This window comes from Achroia grisella, unplaced genomic scaffold (assembly GCF_030625045.1).
Source record: "Achroia grisella isolate CSIRO2021 unplaced genomic scaffold, CSIRO_AGI_Agris_v1 utg1186, whole genome shotgun sequence".
NCBI lineage: Eukaryota > Metazoa > Arthropoda > Insecta > Lepidoptera > Pyralidae > Achroia > Achroia grisella.
In genome coordinates, this window is record NW_026712592.1 from 2,395,764 (window position 1) to 2,417,078 (window position 21,315).

Sequence of the window (21,315 nt, forward strand, 5' to 3'; positions counted from 1 at the left end):
AAGGATTTAAATCTACCTGTTTACTTTTTTTTGGACACCAAAGAAGCTCTTATGAAACTTGTTTGTTTCTAACGAAACATTTATTGTGTTGCCAACTGTAAAAGTTCGAATTACATAATTTCTATCTAGTGAAATTAAAAGTTGTTATGATGTATTTCTAGTTTTTCCTACAAAACTTAGAGGGTTTTTTATGGTCTCAAGTGTTCTAGCTTGCCGTCCATATAAAAGGTGCAAGGACAGTGGTACTTGATGACGGAGAGGAGAGAACTGGTTAGAGTTCACCTTAAATGTAATAAGGTGCCTACTACTTCGAGGCATAGCCGTTTAGGTTGCGATAGAATGCGCAAAACAACATCGAGCCACTCGGCATGTGGTGGCAGGAAGACATACCGTCGCGACTTCTAACCGGCAGGAGTCTCGCCTTTTTGGTGAATGGATCTACATGAGCCAACATGACAACAAATCGAGTTAAATGACATGTTTGAATTAGCATTTTAGCCCTGACATAGCGCCTGAAAGTGATAAAAAGCAAGATTCTGATGAGTAATCTCGATAGCGCCGAGTCTTGTTTTTTATGTGAATCACAATATGTCTAGGCTAGTTCGGAATGCGAAAAACATCATATACTTTAACAAATAGGTCTGCATATATATTTGTAATGAAGTACTTATTTACCACTTTTAAATTACTTATTGAATGAACTTACGTAAATGATATCTGATATTGAATAGACTAAACTGCTACACTTTCTTTTGGATTGAATAAATCTTCTATTTAGAAAACTATCTAAGTTTATTATTCAGTAGATACAACCATATAAAGATATAATAACAATATTCATAACGTTTTATGAGTCATTGAAATTTCTTGTGGAGAAAGCGTTAGGTATCTTTTTATTGTAAATGCCCTTTGAATAAAATAATGGGTCGACAAGGTTCAATTTAGTATAACAACACGCTGCACTTCGTCAGATTCGTCCTAACGACTTATCGTTAAAGAGCCCTCAATTCAATCATAATGACCTCACAAAGGGGAGGGAGAATTCCCGGTATCTGTAATTGAAGATTGTGGCCAGTTAGTCCCTATTCATTGTCGAGACGCCGAAATATACTGCGTTGGTTCCTGCGGTGGTTCGAAGGCATCAGGATTATAATAATTATTTAAGTTTGAAGGCTGTTACTAATAATGCAGGTTAGTTGTACTTTCATATTGTTATTTATATTTGATATATCTTCATAAGTAAACAGAATCCTTTTGTCTGTCTGTTTATATGTCGCCTGCCTTGTAGTACTTCTAGTACTATTATTTACGGTGTTTAATTCTTAAAAGTAGGTACATGATATGGAAATGAAACAGGGATTAATTTATAGACTTCTATATATTAGGCCTTTGTATTGATTTCTTCGTCTGTTTATACATGTCCCTAAACATGAAACTAAAACATCAGTTAGAGATACCTATGACTTATTATATTAAAGAAAGATTACCTTCAACACGTCATGTTTTCTTAAAATTGACATTTTGGGTCATTCTTTGTTCATCGTAGTTCAAACATTTACAATTCAGTATTTCCCGAGTACTTATTACAGACATGACAGCCTCGGTGGTTTAGCGGTTTAACATAGTGCCTTACTTTGAATGGTCGCGGTTTCAATTCCCGGACGATACAAACAAAATAGGTAGGTACATAGCTTTACGAGATATACGAGTATAAATGTTTATATTGTTCTGAGGGGATTTCTTGACTTATATACCTACATAATACATTATATTATCTGTGATAATACGCATGTATTATGTAGCCATATAAGTGTATCTATCAGTCTTACCCATTTATTGCTTATGCTCAAATTAGTTTGGGACTAGATTAATCCTGAATGAATTGTCCTGAGTTATTACACCAACTTGCAAGAGTTTTGTACACAAGCAAACTGATTATTTTTGTATTTTTTTTCTGTATTTTCTATGCGATTACAACGGGTGGATAGGGTAGTAAAATTATTGGCTACTATGACATAATACTTGTAGATACTCAGGAATGACAACGCAAAATTATTCAATTCATTAATTACAAACACGACTCGATTTGAGGAATAAAATGTTTAATATATTATTTTCTAATATTTTCAACAGAACCTATTAATTCTGGCAATTGTCGGTGGGATGGTAATGAGTTTGCCTGTAACTCGAGCAGCTCCTCAGATGACTGATGCACAATTGGAGCGCACTTTAGGCGACAGAATTACAATGCAGAGACATCTCAAATGCGCACTCGGGGAGGGACCTTGCGACCCAGTCGGTAGAAGATTAAGAAGTATGTATATAAATCATCTAATAATATGATGCTCGTATTATAACTATTATTATGAAGTATGAAGAACTACTACTCGTAGACGCCAAGACTATCGAATTCTCCTAGGTTGAGGTGATGTGATTTTATTTTATGTATATATAAACTATTAATATTAATCGATTGTAAAAAACATTTTTTCATTAAATAATAACCTATTTATCTATAATCAATTATTAATTTAACTTAACCAAAATTTTCAGGTAACATTTTTCAGCTTCTTGACTTGAGTATGAACTCTTGTTTTAAAGGTCAATTGGATCTGTTTTTTTAGACTATTTCGATTAAAAATCGTCTATCGTCGTCTAAAAAAAAAAGAATTATTGCATAATCGATTATTTTTTCATTATATTCGATTATTTTATCATTTATAGCTTAGGACAGAAATAGAGAATATTATAAAGTATGAACAAATTTATAGTGTCGTTGTCAAAAATAAAGTTGCGCATTGGGGTGTCTTTGCACCCCATTTATTGTTATGAAAAGTGTTATTTTTCCTACATTACAAACATTAACTAAAATTAATAATATATTAATAATAACAAAAATTAACTGATTATTATGTCCTGCGATCGAAGTACATCAAGCAATTGAAGTAATTTTACAATTGCAATTACCAATGGCGAAATACGGTTCAAGGGCATTAGATAATTTACAACCTATTTTGAACAGTTTTCTCATTAGGAATTTCGTAACTGTAGTGAAAATACAAGGTAAAGCGTAACACTAAATAAACTCTAAAGAGTATGTACTGTACTGAAAGGATATTATAAAAAAAAATCGTACAATTATATGAATCAATTTAGAACAACGTGAAACTACACTAAAAGTCTAGTATGTAGAGCTGTACTATATAGCATTTGGCATTGGTTTTTTTAAATTAATCTAAACTAGTGTTAGTAAGAAATTAATGAAACACAGTAATTAATTTTTAAAATATGTAATAAAAAACTGTAATTCAAATCCCAAATAAGTTTAATAAAGATCTACATTCATTTATTATTTTAATTCAGTGTTCAATCATTTATTTAAGAATTTGCTTTTTTCGTTAATATTGGCACTGAAATCTAGCATTGGATTTAAATGGCCCAGAGGGAAAGAGTTAAACTCATATCAAGTCCATTTTCGAATTGCCCCTCTTAACAATTAAATTGATACACTTTAGAGCGTGGACACCACGTTGGGAAACACTGTTTTATACAGAATGTTGAACAAGTTCCATTTACCTAACAAGTGATGATCATTAAAAAATAATTTGAATCTGTAATAAATAAGAGAAAACAAAAGATTTATTTAAATTAAAGAATACAATAGATTTCAAATGTTCCTAATTTACTAATGATGAACTACTGATCTTCTATACCTATGAAACAAAAATTGTAACAACCTTCATAAGACAAGTTTGTTTAAAATTACATCTCTAGCTTGTTTAGAAATGCATATGAATTCAATTGAGCAACATATTACTTTTCATAGTAAAATAGGACAAAAACTATAATTGGAATAGGTCTTTAGAATAGATATACAAAGCAAGCAATAGCAAGTAATTAGGTTTCTTACTAGTAATTTATTATAATGTATATTACTTACCGTATCTAGGACACTCTATTCATGGAATTTAAAAGAACAGGATAAAAATTAAAACCAAAAAACCCTTGTCTATGTTTGGCGTGAAGTAGCTCGCTGTGTTTATTGTATTCAGGTCTGAAAGATGAAATATGGAAGTTCCATTACAGGATTCCGAAGTTCATATATAATTTACAGAAAATACTACGTTTCTTAGCTGCGTATATGAATCTGTTTCGTGTTATAAGTAGGTGACGGTTACCACTCATATAGGTCAGCAGGTAGTCTATAATTCCAAACCTATAAAAAATTGTGAATATGATAAATGGATTAACAGTATACTATATGGTTTATTATCTAATAAGTACACTAATGTGTTTTTACAGCGCTCGCACCGCTGGTGCTTCGTGGATCGTGTCCCCAATGTTCCGTGCAAGAGACTCTACAAATCCGTCGAACACTCGCCTTCGTACAAAGAAACTACCCATGGGAGTGGTCTAGAATTGTTCGTCAATATGGCTAATTAAAGAAAATCACTTGTTAAGATTTCTAATAACAATTATACACTTATTATTTATAATTTATACAATATGAATGTAGAGAGTGAAGTGAGTAATTATTCTAATTTCTATCTTAAACTTAATATAGGTACATCTGCCTACTGGTGTATACATTCTCAGTCTTATATTTATATATAACAAACAGGTAATATGGAATATTTCTAAAATTATATGCATTACAGTAGGTTATCCAGTTAGTTTTTTTTTTTAAACTCGTATGTTAAATAACAGAACGCTGAGAAGACTGTTTCCTTATCTAAATAAACGATTATTATTTACTTGTTGTTTATTTCGTATGCAGTTTCGCTCACGTAACGTACAATCACAGTGTATACGCACAGCCAACACCAAAAGGGGGGAGCCTTCGTTAAGTAAGAGGTTACGGCACAACTGCAAGTCTTAACATTCGCTACCCAGTCGCAGGCCTAAACGCTTCACTGACTTCGAAAAACTGTGAAACACTTATAGAAGTTAATTCCGGTATCCGGGTCAATAGTTAGGAACGCTCGAGAGTGCTGAAGTAAAAGTGTCGCCAGTGTTGTGCAAGCGACTCGGGATCAGACCAACGGAGATGCAGGTTTGTCGCAAATTGCAGTTTCGCCGTAATATTCGTTTTCCTCCTAGCTATCTACACGAAACGAGCTTTCGATCATATATTTAATGTTTACTAAACCTTGAAGGTCTTGGTTGCGTACTCGCATCCATTTGAATACCAATTTTATGAGCTTCAATTGTTTTTCATTGACCTTTGCCAAAAAAACCTCTTCATTAAAAATAACTATGTGTCTGCTGAAGATATTATACATTCAACCACTGGTTCCTTTAATTATAGGAATTTATGGAATTGTAAATCGATATATATATCGAATATAAATACTATCTAAATATACGGGTAATAGGACTTAATTACTTCTAGGAGGTTAATATGTACAATCTTGAATAATTCATTCGATAATTGCAGTTTAAGTGTACTAAATTATCTGATTCGCTAATTCTGTAAAATATGCTTATCATATTCGAGGCCTATGCAATGAAAACGAAATATTTGATTTATTGTTTTAACCCTATTTTCAGTTAAAATTTTCGACATTAAAATCGAGGTTACCTACTTATATGTGTGGAAGGTCTCTTACGTTACATGTTAGAGTTTGTCAAATATTTTACTTCTACATATTTGACAAACTCTAAGAAAAATAATAATAATATTATAATGAGAAAAATTGACAATTTCCTCAATCACTGAATACCTAAATGTAAACAACATTTCACAAATTTGAAAAAACATTACACCTATTATTCTATAACTAATATAGGTATGTATATCAGCGGGTAACATACACTATATAAGTAAATAGGTATTCTTTTTTATTTTTTTGCTATTTAATTAAATACAACATATCATCTGCTACTTCCTTATCCCATTTATTTGGGGTCTCATCTCTGTTCGCAGTCATATCGTTATTTACTCGCTTTCTCATATCATCTTTCACACAGTCCATCCAATTAATTAAATCAATCCATTCAATTAAACACAACATTTATCCTTAAAATAACTGTAGGTTCATGTGAAGTGCCGAATGAATCCCTTGTAATTTATAATTTGTGTTTGCGATATTAATTCGAATATGAGTTGATTACATGTTATTAGGAGATTCGCTCGCTTGTTTCTGAATAATTACTTAATAAGTAGGTGCCTACTTACCCATATTTATATATAAAAAAATTAATGTGTCTGTTTGTTTGTTAACTTTTTCGACTAAATACTTGAACGGGTTTTGATGAAATTTAAGATGAATTTTATCAGGAAGACGTTTACATTATCATTTTATCTAAACAAATCAGACGAAGTCGCTGGTTATGGCTAGTTTCTATAAAATGAAACAAGTATTTTTTACTTTTTATAACATCCGTGAATAAAAATTTTATGTAATATATAGGTACAGAGTACCTATTTCAATATCACAAAACACATAAAAATACTCTATGCATTGTTTTGTTCTATGTGAACCATTGTTAAGATCATGAGGATAATATATACCTACCTAATAGGTCAAAACGTACTCCTAATTTGTCAAAAAGTAGGCTAAGGACATCAATTTTGTTGAAATAATGTCCAAATTACTTTATTATGTACGATTTTGTGTGGATAGTTTCCTTAATATCTGTAGATTTTTTTACACATTTTACACATATCGTTAAATGTATATTAGTTTTAGCTAGACGTATCGATATTGAACTTACAGTTCTATTCATTATAACTTAATAATATTTAAATATTCCGCATGTTTAATGAGTCACAATGTATAAAGAGTTGCATGGAACTCCAATCTTTTGCAATATGTATCTGTTCTGATAACATAATTATTATGCAATAGATCGTTCTAAAAGATCATTCTCTACTAAATATCTATTTAATTTTGCAGCTATAGACAAATAAATATTTATGTGTCTATTAAATTTAGGATAAATCGATTTACTATTTACCTTGTGTCGGCATGTTCATAACATTTTTGCTAAAATAAGATATTAATATATGTATATATTACATATTGAGATCATATGTAATATATACATATATTGTGTATGTTTCTACCATTTTTTTATAATTTATTGCAGAAACATAGACAGAAATCAATGTAAAAAACTTGCAATATTTAAAGAAAACTTTTATTATCATGCCTTTTTATAAGTTTTCAAAAAAAGAATTCAACGACCTCAACAATGTATCCAACTTTGTTTTGGCCAGCTACCTTATAATATGTGGAAGATACTAGAGTAGACATGTCTATCATTTTTCATGACGTATGCGTTTTGTGTTTATATCTATACTTATATATAATTCCACATAAATATGATGTATACTTCATTAAGTAGGTTTACTGCGCTAAAAACTTAGCCTACCTAATGCCTACCAAATGTGCCATGTGGTAGGCGAGTGTAAGGTATTAGTAATCAATTGCTTATAGAATTATCAGCCAAGTCACGTCTGACAATGAGTGTAGACCTGATACATCACTTCAGTATTGACCCTCGACTTAGGCTGGCGTTATTCGAATTCATAATTTTATAAGAGTCTTATTTTTTATGTGTACGTACAACAAATCTATCATCTTTTTTCGAACCGTATAATATGATGAAAATGGATAGCAAATTAATTAATAAATCAATATAAAGATGCGATCGAATTGAAATAGAAACCTCTTTTTTTAATAAGTTGTTGATTTTTAATAAGAAAAATTTTGAATGTAGTGTTTGTCTATAACTTGACAAGTGTTTTTCACGGGTTAACATTTGAAATAAAAAAATACTAAGTCATTTATCCTTAGGTCTGATTTACGCCTATGTAGGCTGAGGTTTGGTTGTGCAAATACGTAACTGAGGTTAATATTACCTGTAGGTAACCCCATTTTGTATAAGGCCGTTAGCCATGTAATTAGTACTCATTTTAGCAACAGTATAACTCAGTTGATATGGAAATATCTATTCTTCACGTTAAATTGTTTGTGACATAGATCTATTGTGATCCACCCCTTCAACCTTATTTCAACTTGTTTGTTCAATAATAATAAGTATATAAATGAAATTTGTGCTGCCTAGATAAGTTTCTGGAACAACAAACATACCTATTACCTAATAATTATTTCGCCGAAATCGAACACACACTACGAACTACTACTCGAATTATTGACGTAATTGCTATGTTTGAACAATTATGTAAATAGCTCATACAGTTTATATTATTATGCATCTTTAAGTAGCATTATGATATATTAATTAATATATTTACATTATAAGTACCACTTAAGTTTTATAAATTTATTTAGTCTAGTATTTTTGAAAATTATATTTCATGTCATATATAGATAATATTATTTATTTATTTGAGCGACCAACAAGACATACACTATAAGGTTACAATTATTATAACTTGCAAAAATTTCAGGTATATAGTATTGACTTCTGGTTGCCACGGCATGCGTAAATGTTTACAGAAGTTTATATATGTATACATATTTATCTTTTTATTTTATTCTAGTTTATATATATATATACATACAATTTTTTTTTATTTTTTTTTTATATTATTTATGTTTGTAAAAATATTAAAATTTTAATTTTAACTGTGTTTAATGAAACGGGTTTGACTTTTGTTGCAATATGTGTTCTTGAATGGTTGACTTGAATTGGGAGAAACCAAAAAACACGTCAATATCCGAACTCTTCGCTAGAATGTTAATAATATTATGAAAATAATATTTAATTTAGTAATGATGGTTGGTTTAAAGTAGTTTAAACTCTTTGTTTTAAATATATATACCCAAAAGAGACATAGCCTAATTAAATTATTGCTATTAGTTAAATTTAACTTCAATTAGACTTCATTTAGATAAAGAACTATACCATTAGGGATTATAAAGAGTTCCAACAAATTAATTTATTACAAATATTTTTTTAAATCAAGACACGTGGGTAGGTAACTACTGGTATTTTTGCAGTCAAATTGTAGTAATAGTCTTCAACCTATCATCAAGATATTTTATTATGTTGCAAAAGTTTCTCATTTTAAACACATATGCAGTTTTAAGACTACATTATAAATTATTCAACAGTTCTGATCGAAAGCCCTATAACTTGTTTGGCGTCTGTAATCGGCAAATTCATCGATACTAACTTTTAATATTATTGAAACAAATAACACAAACAGACACATGACTGTAATCTCAGATGGGGTAGACAGAGGTATTGTCAACTGTCTATATTGTTGTAACGCAACAATCAATGTTACCCACTATTACATCATTATGAATCAGTCAGTTTACAATAATCTTTGTAGCTTAAAAGTTAAACTAGTGGTATTGTAAAAAGTAATTTCGATTCAGCATTTATACCTATTTTAATATAACTGGTATAACAATAAAAAATAATATAATAAGTTATAAGACAGATCTAATTTTGAGTGGGGCCACCAGACACGAGTCAGCTTAGGTATAGCACAGATAACATAATATTACATCAGATACCCCATCCCATACAAGAAAATGGTTCCTTCCTAACTCGAGGCTATTCTTCGGGTATTTTATTTTGCCACCGTAGCCGCTAGATGTCGCTAGATCTGAAGCAGTTCGGATTACTAGTGGGTGCTTAGTAACAAAGCATGAAAATAGATGGCATTCAATTCAGTCTACATGAAATCTGTTTTGCAAAGATATGTATATAATAGATATGTAGGTAACTGTATCGTGTACCTCATTAGGGACGATTCAAGATTCAATGTAAATGTGTAGGTATAACATCGTTAGCCGACACTCTGCAGATATGGCTAATGTGCAATGTATATACCAATTATGTTATGGTTTATTTTACATTCCATGCCTATTTTTTTGATATGTTGTAACGCGTCTGCATTATACGTATACCCTTAATTTTGATACGTTTATACTCGTACATTTAAGTATCAAAATTATATTTTTTATATTGAATCGTTATATGTATGAGACTGATTTTAGCTACAATTAATTTACTTATATACCTCATGTATTCTACGATGTACCCCTCTTTTACCTAATGAGAATTATATATCTTATATATAAATTTTGTATCACAGTGTTAGTTTATATATATATCTCCCACATTTTGATGAAATTTGATATGTATACTTGCCAGCTAAAATTATTCATTTTCTTTCACCAACCCCTATTTTTAATAGCGATATTCTTACAAATATTATAAATGCTAAAGTAACTCAGTCTGTCTGTTTGTCTCGCTTTCACGCCAAAACTACTGAACTGATTTAATTGAAATTTGGTAGATAGATAATGTAGACCCTGAGAAAGGCTTTGTTTTAAATATAATGCGAAAAAGAATTGAAATTAAATTATTGCTATAGATAGATGAATTTATAGATGATAGACAATATATAGATAAAGAATAAGTTTATTTGCGGACAACGTTCCTGATAATTTTAATTTTCATATTTTTTGATATATGATAGCGTAGGGCTTTTGTATTTTTGCATGTCAAATATGTAGTGCGAATACTTAACTACCATATAGTAATTTTTGTAGTTGACGTGGTCGTAAACACAATGCAGTAGTCATGCTCACATTATAAATTATTCCAGACATGTGGCGGCTTGGTGGGCCGGGTCAATGGGCTCTAAAATATGGTCGAGCGCAGTGATGGCAGACACATCCGTAATACTCGTGAACGAGTGCTGCTTGTAGGCAACTGGTCTGCTCTTATCACTACGACTGATGTAATCTTATTGCATGATTATATTTGAGCCTAAATAAAATAGTGCTTGTTGGTAGTTTGTATTCACACGTTATCGACTAATGTAAATGTAAACTTACAAGGATTATATAAAAGTTATAAACACACAATTTCTTGGTTCTTCCAGACATGAGACAGCTTTAGGAACGAGTTAGATAAAAATCAAATTGTTATGACTAGTCAATCAGGCATATATCATAGTGCTTAAATTAAGTTTATTTGAATAAATGATTTTCTATTCTATTCTTCAGGCTTCTAAAAGATAATTTTTGTAAATATGAAATTTTTTAAATGTATTATATTTTGAAATGTATGTACCTAAATTAAAAGATAATTTTTGAAATGTATGAGATGTATGAAAGAAATGTATGTATACATAAAATGTCCATTTTTGAAATGTAAATGAAATGTTGTACCTACATTAAGAAAGATAATTTTTGACATGTATGAAATGTATGAAAGAAATGTATGTACCTACATTAAAATATAATTTTGAAATGTATGAAATGTATGAAAGAAATGTATGTAATAGTATGTATGTACCTACATTAGAAGATAATTTTTGACATGTATGAGATGTATGAAAGAAATGTATGTACCTACATAAAAAGTCCATTTTTGAAATGTATGAAATGTATGAAAGAAATGTATGTACCTACATTAAAAGATAATTTTTGACATGTATGAAATGTATGAAAGAAATGTGTGTACCTAACATTAAAAGATATTTTTTGACATGTATGAAATGTATGAAAGAAATGTATGCCTACATTAAAATATAATTTTTGAAATGTATGCACCGTACAATAACAATACACGTTAAACATCATAACAGAGGAACGCAAGTTACAAACTGCTATGATATTAATGAGAAAGGAAAATACTTTATGGTATTCGAGTTAGGCTCGTATTTCTCTCTTTTTTAAATACTATTTTAATCTTAAAGTTGCCAGTATTCGAAGACAGCTACGATTCGTACTCGATATTTTAAATTATTATGTAATCGATTTTTCAGTACAAATGTAAATAACCAACGACACTAATAATGTACTACTATATTCCGTTCTTTGAAACGGAACACTGCTATAATATAAAATAATGAAAATTTACTATACTGTTTTAAACTTGACGCGGTCATTATTTATACGTATAATTAGTAAAAATCACGGGATCAGTAAATAAATATAAAACGTGGTAAGATTCAGTATGATTTTTACTAATTATACGTGAAAATTTACTGTTCACAACGACTCATTAAAAGCATCATCGAATAATGCGTTGTAATAAAATCCTGTTATCGATTATTCAAAAAAATCGATAATACATGTATTTATTTTTAATATGACAACACTTCATACCGAAAGTATTATTGGAAATAGTATTACTTGCTTGTTCGGCTATTTTTAATTTACTTAAAACTTTTTATATGTTTAATTTACAATAATAATATATTAAGTGCTTATTATTGGAAAATATAAAAAAGACATTTAATTAGGCCGATACAAATGACGACAATGCCATCTATGAAAGCATTTTGAAAACATTGAGTTTAAATATTAGCACTGATTAAAGTGTAATTAAGTACTGGAAAATAACAAAATAGTAAATATATGAAAATTATCTAAACGCATTATTTCATTTTAACATGTATATATAACTTTTTAAAAATTGATTAAACATTTTTGAAAACACAGTTTTGTATTTTAAAACGTTTTCAAAAATATGAAGAATTTCATCGATACCAATCACGCCATCTATATGCAACTTTTAGCAATAATAATGCTTTTCCTATTGAGTGCCACTGGGTATTAGTTAGCTAAAGATATCGATGTTTCGTTAACAGGAGTCAATCAAAAATATTAATTGACAAAACGTTTTTTTTGTGTTGGCCACATTTGACTCGATCTCCTGATTCTTCAGGCTACTAAACGACTAGGCGCAACACTTTATAGTAAATAAAATTACTATAAATATTAAACTACGTTACAGCATATATTTGGACTTGACCCATTTCCTAAAATATAAATACATAGAATTAATAAAATATGCAATATTAATTATTAAAAATGTTTATTCATAGGTGTATCTCTCCACCTTAACCTTTGACCTCTTAAATACGAACTTTGAATAGCACTTACACATTTAAGAAAGAAGTATTGTTTGTAATTGTATAATAATCGTTTAATATCATTACTTCTTTTCATGACGACTGGCCGCTTACAGACGAGACATAAACATTCCATAGTTCACCTGCTCTTCGCCTGTCCAAATTGGACGAATTTTAAAACAACAACAACTATAAAAATTATCTCTTGTGTCACCATATACAGCCATTGCCATATACAGCTCTATACCATATACATTTTCTTTTTGGCAATTTATGCAAATCTTGTAATGATCTATATTCCATTATACTATCTTAATCATTGAGGGTTTATTTTTTTTACGATAATTGCGACCCCATAGAAGTAAATTCATTAGTGTAGTAATTTTTTGTTAATACCGAGTATATTTTTTCTGTTGCTTTGAGCTACATTTATTCCTAGTACCTACCGAGTATTATGTACAATTTATGGTTTATTTAAGTATGGTCTCTATATATAGATATATATATATATATTAGATTTAATACAGATCATACAGATACCAGTCACTTCCGTTAGCTGTTAGTATAGTTGTTGTTAGTTACACCATATAATGCGATTTTTTGTCTCTTACACATATGACTTTTGGATACTGTATGAATATTGTAGGATATGTATATATATTATAAGTAACAGCAATGAACCTTGACTGTTTTTTTTCTCTGATTTATTATCGTCTTCCGTGATGTGACACGTGGCCTTTACAGTATGTCAGTATTTTGCGGTACTGGATCCCGAGTGACGGGCACAAATTTTATCTCGCTAATAAATATCTTTTACTCTAATTATTTTTACGAAACATACCCATCTAACTTTGCAAATGATTCATTAAAAAAATATAATTAGGTATGTATTTATTTGTGGTATGTTTTTGTATTTATGTATATTTGTAGGGATATTTATATATTTATATTTATTTCTGTATATTTCATAAATCTATTATAATATTATTTGCACCGCCAACAACTTATCTCTGCACAACTCATGATTGACTGGTAGAAAATGCCATTAGGTGTTAAGTCCGCCATAACATGCATTACAGTTATTTAAATAGGATAAATAAATGTAATTAATAATGTATAACAATTCCCTTCGTGTAATAGATCATTAATAAATACTTAAAATTCCTCTGAAGCATTAAAAACTACAAAGTAAGAATTTCATACTACATACTTTCATTATAATAATAATAATATCTCAAGACAATTCACACAACGCTAGCCCCAAACTAAGCAGAGCTAGTGTTATAGGTGTTAGACAACTGATATAAATACATGGATGCATTTTTTTTGTAAAATATTGTATTATACATAGAAAACACCATGAATATAAATGTTCGTACCGTGTGAAGAATCGAACCAGCGACCATCGGATAGTAAAGCGGTATGCCAAACCACTATACCACCAAGGCTGTCATACTTTCATTGATTTATTTTTACATAGAAATTCTGAATATTTTATAGTATATGTAAAATATTACCCAATGTTAGATTTGCAATGTCGACGTGGAACGTTCCATAACTCTACCTCTGTGGCACCTTCTTGCAAAAAAAAAATTAATTATGGGATAAATTACACCAACTAGTATGTAATTTAACCTCTCAGACAGACTCTTATCCACTGAGTATATACAAATGTAAAAAGTTATGGATATATAGAAACACAGCATAAAATTACCCGAACAAATATTATATAAAGGTATAAAATTCAAAATGTTACGTCACAGAGCTACTCAAGTTGGTATCATTATAATCAATAAAAATCATGATTCACTCATAAAAGTTCTAAGCACGCACCCAGTGTTTGTATTTCCCAAGTACAGTCAATCTCAAAAGCAAAAAGAGAATAAAGTCTTATAAGACTTAATAAATAGATAAAGTAATAATTAAAATAACAATATTTTAATCAATTAAAAATAGTAGCGAATTAATACAGGTGTTTGGTGGAAGAATATAGCATGTTGTAATTCTAATAAAAAATCCGTAAATCGTTTTGTGCACTAGTTTGTATATAATGCATCATTTTGAAAATGGAACTTAGAGCGACGACATTGTTTTATTTAAGTTATTCACAAATTCCTCTCGTACGTTCCACGATTTTACCAATAATGATTTATTAATCGTATCAAAAACATAAATGTGAAATGATAGCCGAGTTTAATATTATGATATATGCCTTGATTGTTGACTTCTACGACAAAAGAGATGAGATCTAAATGGGTGCCAAGTTCAATGGTCTGTCCTGAAATGTATTTATAACAATATAAAATATCATTTCTTCTTATAACTTAGGATAATATACTGTAGCCTAAGGTCTAACTTGGCCAGTTCTCATATACCAATTATTACTTTCGATTGCTAGTTACTATTAATATTAAAATAGGAACCGACAAGTAACATGTTTAGAACTTGCGAAGGCTACAGTACATATATTTCGTATATGAAAACTAGCCAAGTTAGACCTTAGGCTACAGTATATTATCCTAAGTTATAAGAAGAAATGATATTTTTATTATAATAATAAATTTATAGCCTTTGAGAATAAATTGTCTGAAAATATGTTTTAATTATCACATATTGGTTCAAAAACCAAACATGGATTATGGGGAACGTTAAAATGATGATATTATCTATGTATGTATGATGTATTTTATTTAAACAATGACTTTTGTTTGTGAACGTACTCTCGTAATCGAATCATAGTCACACACGTGTTACATACACACCTACCGTCAATTGTAATTTGTGTGTCCTTACTAGGCCCATGTTGGTATATCTTACTAAATTGGTATCTTAAGCAATCCTAATGCTTTCTGCAATCCGGTCGCCACGTGAATCCAGACATGAATCGAAATGCACTAGTACATCTACTGATGGTAATGCCTATTAAGAATTATTACTATTAGAATCAGATATAGACTTTGTACAAAGTCGTCCACATTATGGCAGTAACATTACAACCTAATTTTACCTAATTAGCAACAAAACGTTCGTATAATATCTTAGTCCTCAGGAATAATAGAGCAATATACCTACTCATTTTTTGTGACGTCTCTATCCATCTGGGTCGCCAGCTTGTTTTTGTTATATCAATGATATAGAAAAAATATTAATTTAATTGCTATACTGTCGGAATAAAGGCTATAACAGAATAGCATAGAGGATGGATGGATTCACTGGGTACTGTTTTGTCTCTACCTATTAATTTTGCTATCCATAAATTTGTATCAGATTATGTTTTGAGATCAATAAAGTTTTTATGTATTTTCTACTATTATTCATAGTTTTAATAATTATAAACTTCGTAATGTGCGTAGATAATACCAAATGTTTTAAAAATGTAGGTACATTGTATTATTATACAACATTGGTTCTAATTACAATTTGTAGTAAACGCTACGAGCGAAATCAACGTTAGGGGAAATTGCCGAATATGTTTTTTTTGGCTATAGATACCCTGATTACTATAACTAGATTTAGTGTCGTATTGGCAAGAATCTGACAGACTACCTGATGGATAGTACTAGCTATCTCTTTTAGGAGCTCGGACGTTATACAATATATTATGAACCCTTTATGAGTTTTTATTCCCGAGAATACTGAATCTGCCTTAGTACTGCATCAAACTAGCAATACTGCTTTATTTATATTTTTCACTATGACTCACCATTCAGCAGAATGCTTAGCGATAGAAATATATAAGATGCCTTGCTTTGGAATTCCTAATGCCATTTGAGATGACATTAAACAATCTCAGGTGTATTTCGCTCCATACGGATATACCTAACCAAGTTGCGTTGGATAACAGTTCATCAGCCACTTGCACGATATGACTCTTTTTGACGTATTATATGTCAAGGTGTGTTATTAGGATAATGTGTTTTTACGTTATACCACCTTACGTAATAGCGACATAGAATAAAATAGCGAGTGACGTAGAGCGACGCGTCTAGTCTCGAATCGGGGTCAAGCGGGGCATGCCATTACTTAAAAGCATTTTGCCGCAAGGGAAAGTAAACTTTACAACAGTGTTAGTATAATATAACAAGTAGGTATATTTTGTACAACAAAAAAACTGATTGCTAATCACCGCAAAATTACTTAGCACGGAAAATGCTATAAATATTATTATAACAGTAAACTTACTTATACTTGCATAGAAAGAAGAAAGATTATTTCAGTTTGTTGGTTATTAAATAAAATCTGTCGTATTAAAAAAAATCTCATTTTGGAGAATGGTTGAATAAGATGTTCCATTATACGAGAGAGATTCTACCTAATTTATAACAGTTTTTGGTCTTGTGTTTATAGTAGTGGAGTCGCACTGTTATAAGATTTATTAATACTGATGACTCTTACTTTACCCACATCCTATTCATTGGACTACCACGAACTCAGTGACTGTTTCCTTATTGACTACCTTCTTATTTTTATATTGCATAGCTATAAACTTTAATTTTATATTCTATTTTGATTTATTACAGCTTACACAAGTAGTCGTGTTTTGTGCGGTACTGTACGCATGTGCTGCCCAGAGTGACAGACCGCAAGTGGCCGACACCGTTCTAGATGATGCCCTCAATGACAAGAGATTCATACAGAGGCAACTCAAGTGTGCACTAGGCGAGGGCCCCTGTGATCCCATTGGAAAAAGACTGAAAAGTTAGTATCAGTTATTAATTTTCATTTGAATCTCTGAATGGCAGACAATGACTCCCCTGATAAAATTTATACAATAATCACGTAAGAATTAGATATATAGATATATATGTATATGGTACATCAATATCGTCGCGACACTATGTTACATTGTTATGCTTAGAATACTCCACGTCTTCTGCTATTTCTGAATACTATTAGATAATGTATTATACCTGTATATGTAGTAATTTCCCTGTCATATTTCCCTCTCAACTGGTGGATAGCACCAAATATTTGTTAGCAGCTATCAAGTCTTTCCATTATAATAGGTAAAATATTAAACTAAATCTATGTACCACTGAAAGATCTCGGGCCTCTCACTATTTAACTATTTTATATTTATTGAATCAGGTGTTATTATGCCAAAAAGAATTTCATTATTTACTTATATATTATAATTCTTTTGTGTGATTCTGTTGCTATTGGCATGCGTGATACTACATTTGGTGAACTGGCCATCACCAGTAATAATTTCATAACCATGACCTTCCTTGTTATCAATCAATCTATTGTATGACTGTCATTAATTCTACACCCATATGCCGACATGTGTTTCGCCTCTAAAAGTTATCACGCAAAATACAAACGTAGATAGATCAACTGATGTATTAATATTTAATTAGTTCTTCGCCCCAAATTGTGATAATCTCTCACATCTAATGGTAACAGATTTCTCATTCACTAGTTAACATTTAGTTCAGTCAGGGCTTGGTAAATGTTTAAAGAATAGACTCTTTCTTTTCAAATGAAAGTTTAGTAAAATCTAGAAAACATAATCAACTGACAAACACACAGATTGACTTTCACAATTGTTTGTTGCCATTTATTCTGATACGTAAGTTATCTATAATCGTTGCTTCCAATACTATGCCAGAGCGGAGCAGTGTGTATATTTATTCCCACACTGAGAAAATAAAATATACAATTGTTGAATAAAATACACGTATAATCACCATTAAGATTAAATCGACGGATACTTGTAGGATAGTGTAAAACACTGTTGTTTGACAACTAATGTTCATTATTTAATAGTTTTTAATAATATTAATTTTGTGTGATTTTTTTCATGTACTCCTTACCTATGTACTGGTAGGTCATAATTATTTATTCATTCCTCTTTTCTTTTCTAACAACATTTAGTATGTTATCTGCAAAATTTCAATAGTATCTAGTTCAATAGTTCAAATAGTAGAGAAATGCGGATTTGAATCTCGCCTGAGTAGCCAATGTACACTTTTCAGGGATTTTTTTTTCTTTATAAATAAGAATACTTTATTTATTTTCAAAAATTGTTTCATATGTTTACAATAATATATATCTTTCAATCTAGTTAATGAATGCTCTAAAATGTTTTGAGATGGTTATTATTCAAATCGATTAATTGATATCGTGATTGGAATACGAAATGGAATAAATAAAATGAGCGTCTTGGAGAAAAATATTGAAGATAATACGTTTTACTTGAGAGAAAAACTCTAGTATTAAAAGAAAAAGTGTATTCACAGATTGTTTAATGGCAAACAAATGGAAACTAAAGGAAAATGCAAATATTTTTTTTAACTTTATTGTAGATATTATTCTTAGGGCAGTCTTCTTTGAATGTATCTTATGTATATTTTAAGGTAATTCCGGAATGTTCTATTTTATAAAAGAGCCTAATATCGCCTAATATTACAGTAAACATATACAACTAACACTGGCATAGTTAAACTATCAAGTAGGTATTTATTAAAATAGTTATTTACTTAAATAACACTCGGCAATAACATTGTATTTTGATGGCTAGTTAGCTTCTTATGTAGGTACATAAGTACCTACATTATACAATGTTATTACTAGGTTTTAGTACCAGTTTGTTTAAATTGACTACACTTTTCGCGTTACATAGTAGACTCACCACAGTGAATGTTACCGATTATTTAGGTATGTATTTAAATGGTTTATAGTCATTGACCTGGTCATTTGCAATGCTTATTTAATTTGGCATTGAGCTCAAATATTTTACGCTAAACCGCACCTAGTGATTGATACATTTATGTAAAGTGCAATTTACATACAAAGATTAATAGTAGATTTTAAATAAAATATTTTAGATAACATCAACCAAAATTGATAGTACCTACCTTGATATCGTGTTCGTATTTTCTGTTGGAGATTGCAAAGGTAGTAGGCACTCCTATGCATCTCCGCTACCCTTTTTAATATATTAAGGTAGTGTGAAGTAAGGCACCGATGACTACGAATATATCTATGGTACATATAAATCAAACTACACCACTAACAATTAAATTATTTTAAAGAACAAACGACAAATTAATTACATTTTCTTCATATTTCTACATCTATAAATGTCCTCAAGTCTTATATCTGGAGCCGGGGTGCAAACAACATTCAGGAGATCGTTTATTACTGTGTCACTTTTTCTTTAAAATAATTTGCTCACTATTCAAGTTAATTGATAACTGTATCGCTATATTCGCTCGAACTAGTGAATGCGTGGTTTTTTTTCTGAAGAGTGATCTGGCAATCAGGACTACTCCTGCCCGAATCTGATATACGGGTAATTCGCGCTAGATTATGCAACTTATCTACTAAAAATTATCTTTTAAAATTAATTGAAAGTATATCGATTATGTAAATTTACAAGTTGAGCTGCACGATTCGACAGCCTATAATTACGTTTCATGGGAACCACCTTATTCGTAATAAGTAGTAATAGGTATAGAGCTTTATCTTTAGTTATTTTACTATAAATTATTATTTATTTTATTAGCGGCTACGAGTAATAAGTATATAGTTTTTCTATCAAAAAACAGACCATTTTACTCCGTTTTTTTACCCTTTGCTAATTAATAGTGCTAATTTATATATTTAATTTTCCACAGCATTGGCCCCGCTGGTCCTGCGGGGCGCCTGTCCGCAATGTACACCGCAAGAAACCAAACAGATTCAACGAACGCTCTCGTACGTGCAAAGGAACTATCCGCAACAGTGGGCCAAGATCGTCCGTCAATATGCCGGATAACGACAGCTATAGATAGTAAATAGATTTGTCTATTGTATTAGTTTAACTTATAAGTTAGGTAATTATATTCTGATAATTTAATAATTATAACCAAGGCAGGTAAACAAATGCAGAGACTGTTTGATGGTGAATGGTTTCCACATTTCTTCCCCAAAACTTCTAGTTGGAATATCTTAGGAGGAATGCTCAAATTGCAAAAAATACTCTTGCATACATAATGGGATATAATATAATTTTATCTATTTACCTAAAAAGCATCACAAAATGTACGCAAGTAAATAAAAGTACAGTGACAAGAATCTCTAGAGTAAAAAATATATTAAAGAACCTCGAGGAGTGGCGAGGACTTTTAGATTATTAACTTTATATTGTCTGCAGTAATAAAATAATAAAAGTGGAATGAATTATCGTTACTTTGTCTTGATTCCGCTCTTTTAGTAGATGAAAGTGTTTTAAACTTTGAATATTCTGGTAGCAACATTGGTACTTCGGCACAAATACCAAACAAGTAAATTCAGGTAGCGAACAGAAAGTATCATTATAGTCACTTCTCCTTCGTTATATTCAATTTTGTATGTACACCTATTACCACTTCCTGAAACAAATTGATGTCAATAAGAATCATTTATAGTTTATAGAAAAATAATAATTTTTAAACTGAAATCCGGTTATTTAGCCGTAATTGTCTAAAACTAAG

General features: G+C 30.3%; 1 protein-coding gene across 1 annotated transcript; it reads left to right on the forward strand.

The window, feature by feature from the left end:
• The first annotated feature begins 910 nt into the window (after positions 1 to 910).
• LOC131854434 (uncharacterized) lies at positions 911 to 20,865 on the forward strand. The gene is made up of 5 exons (XM_059205550.1): positions 911 to 1,191; positions 2,134 to 2,314; positions 4,303 to 4,421; positions 17,377 to 17,554; positions 20,479 to 20,865. The coding sequence occupies exons 1-5, from the start codon at positions 1,186 to 1,188 to the stop codon at positions 20,616 to 20,618; spliced, it is 624 nt and encodes a 207-aa protein (XP_059061533.1). The 5' UTR covers positions 911 to 1,185; the 3' UTR covers positions 20,619 to 20,865.
• Positions 20,866 to 21,315: the final 450 nt, after the last annotated feature.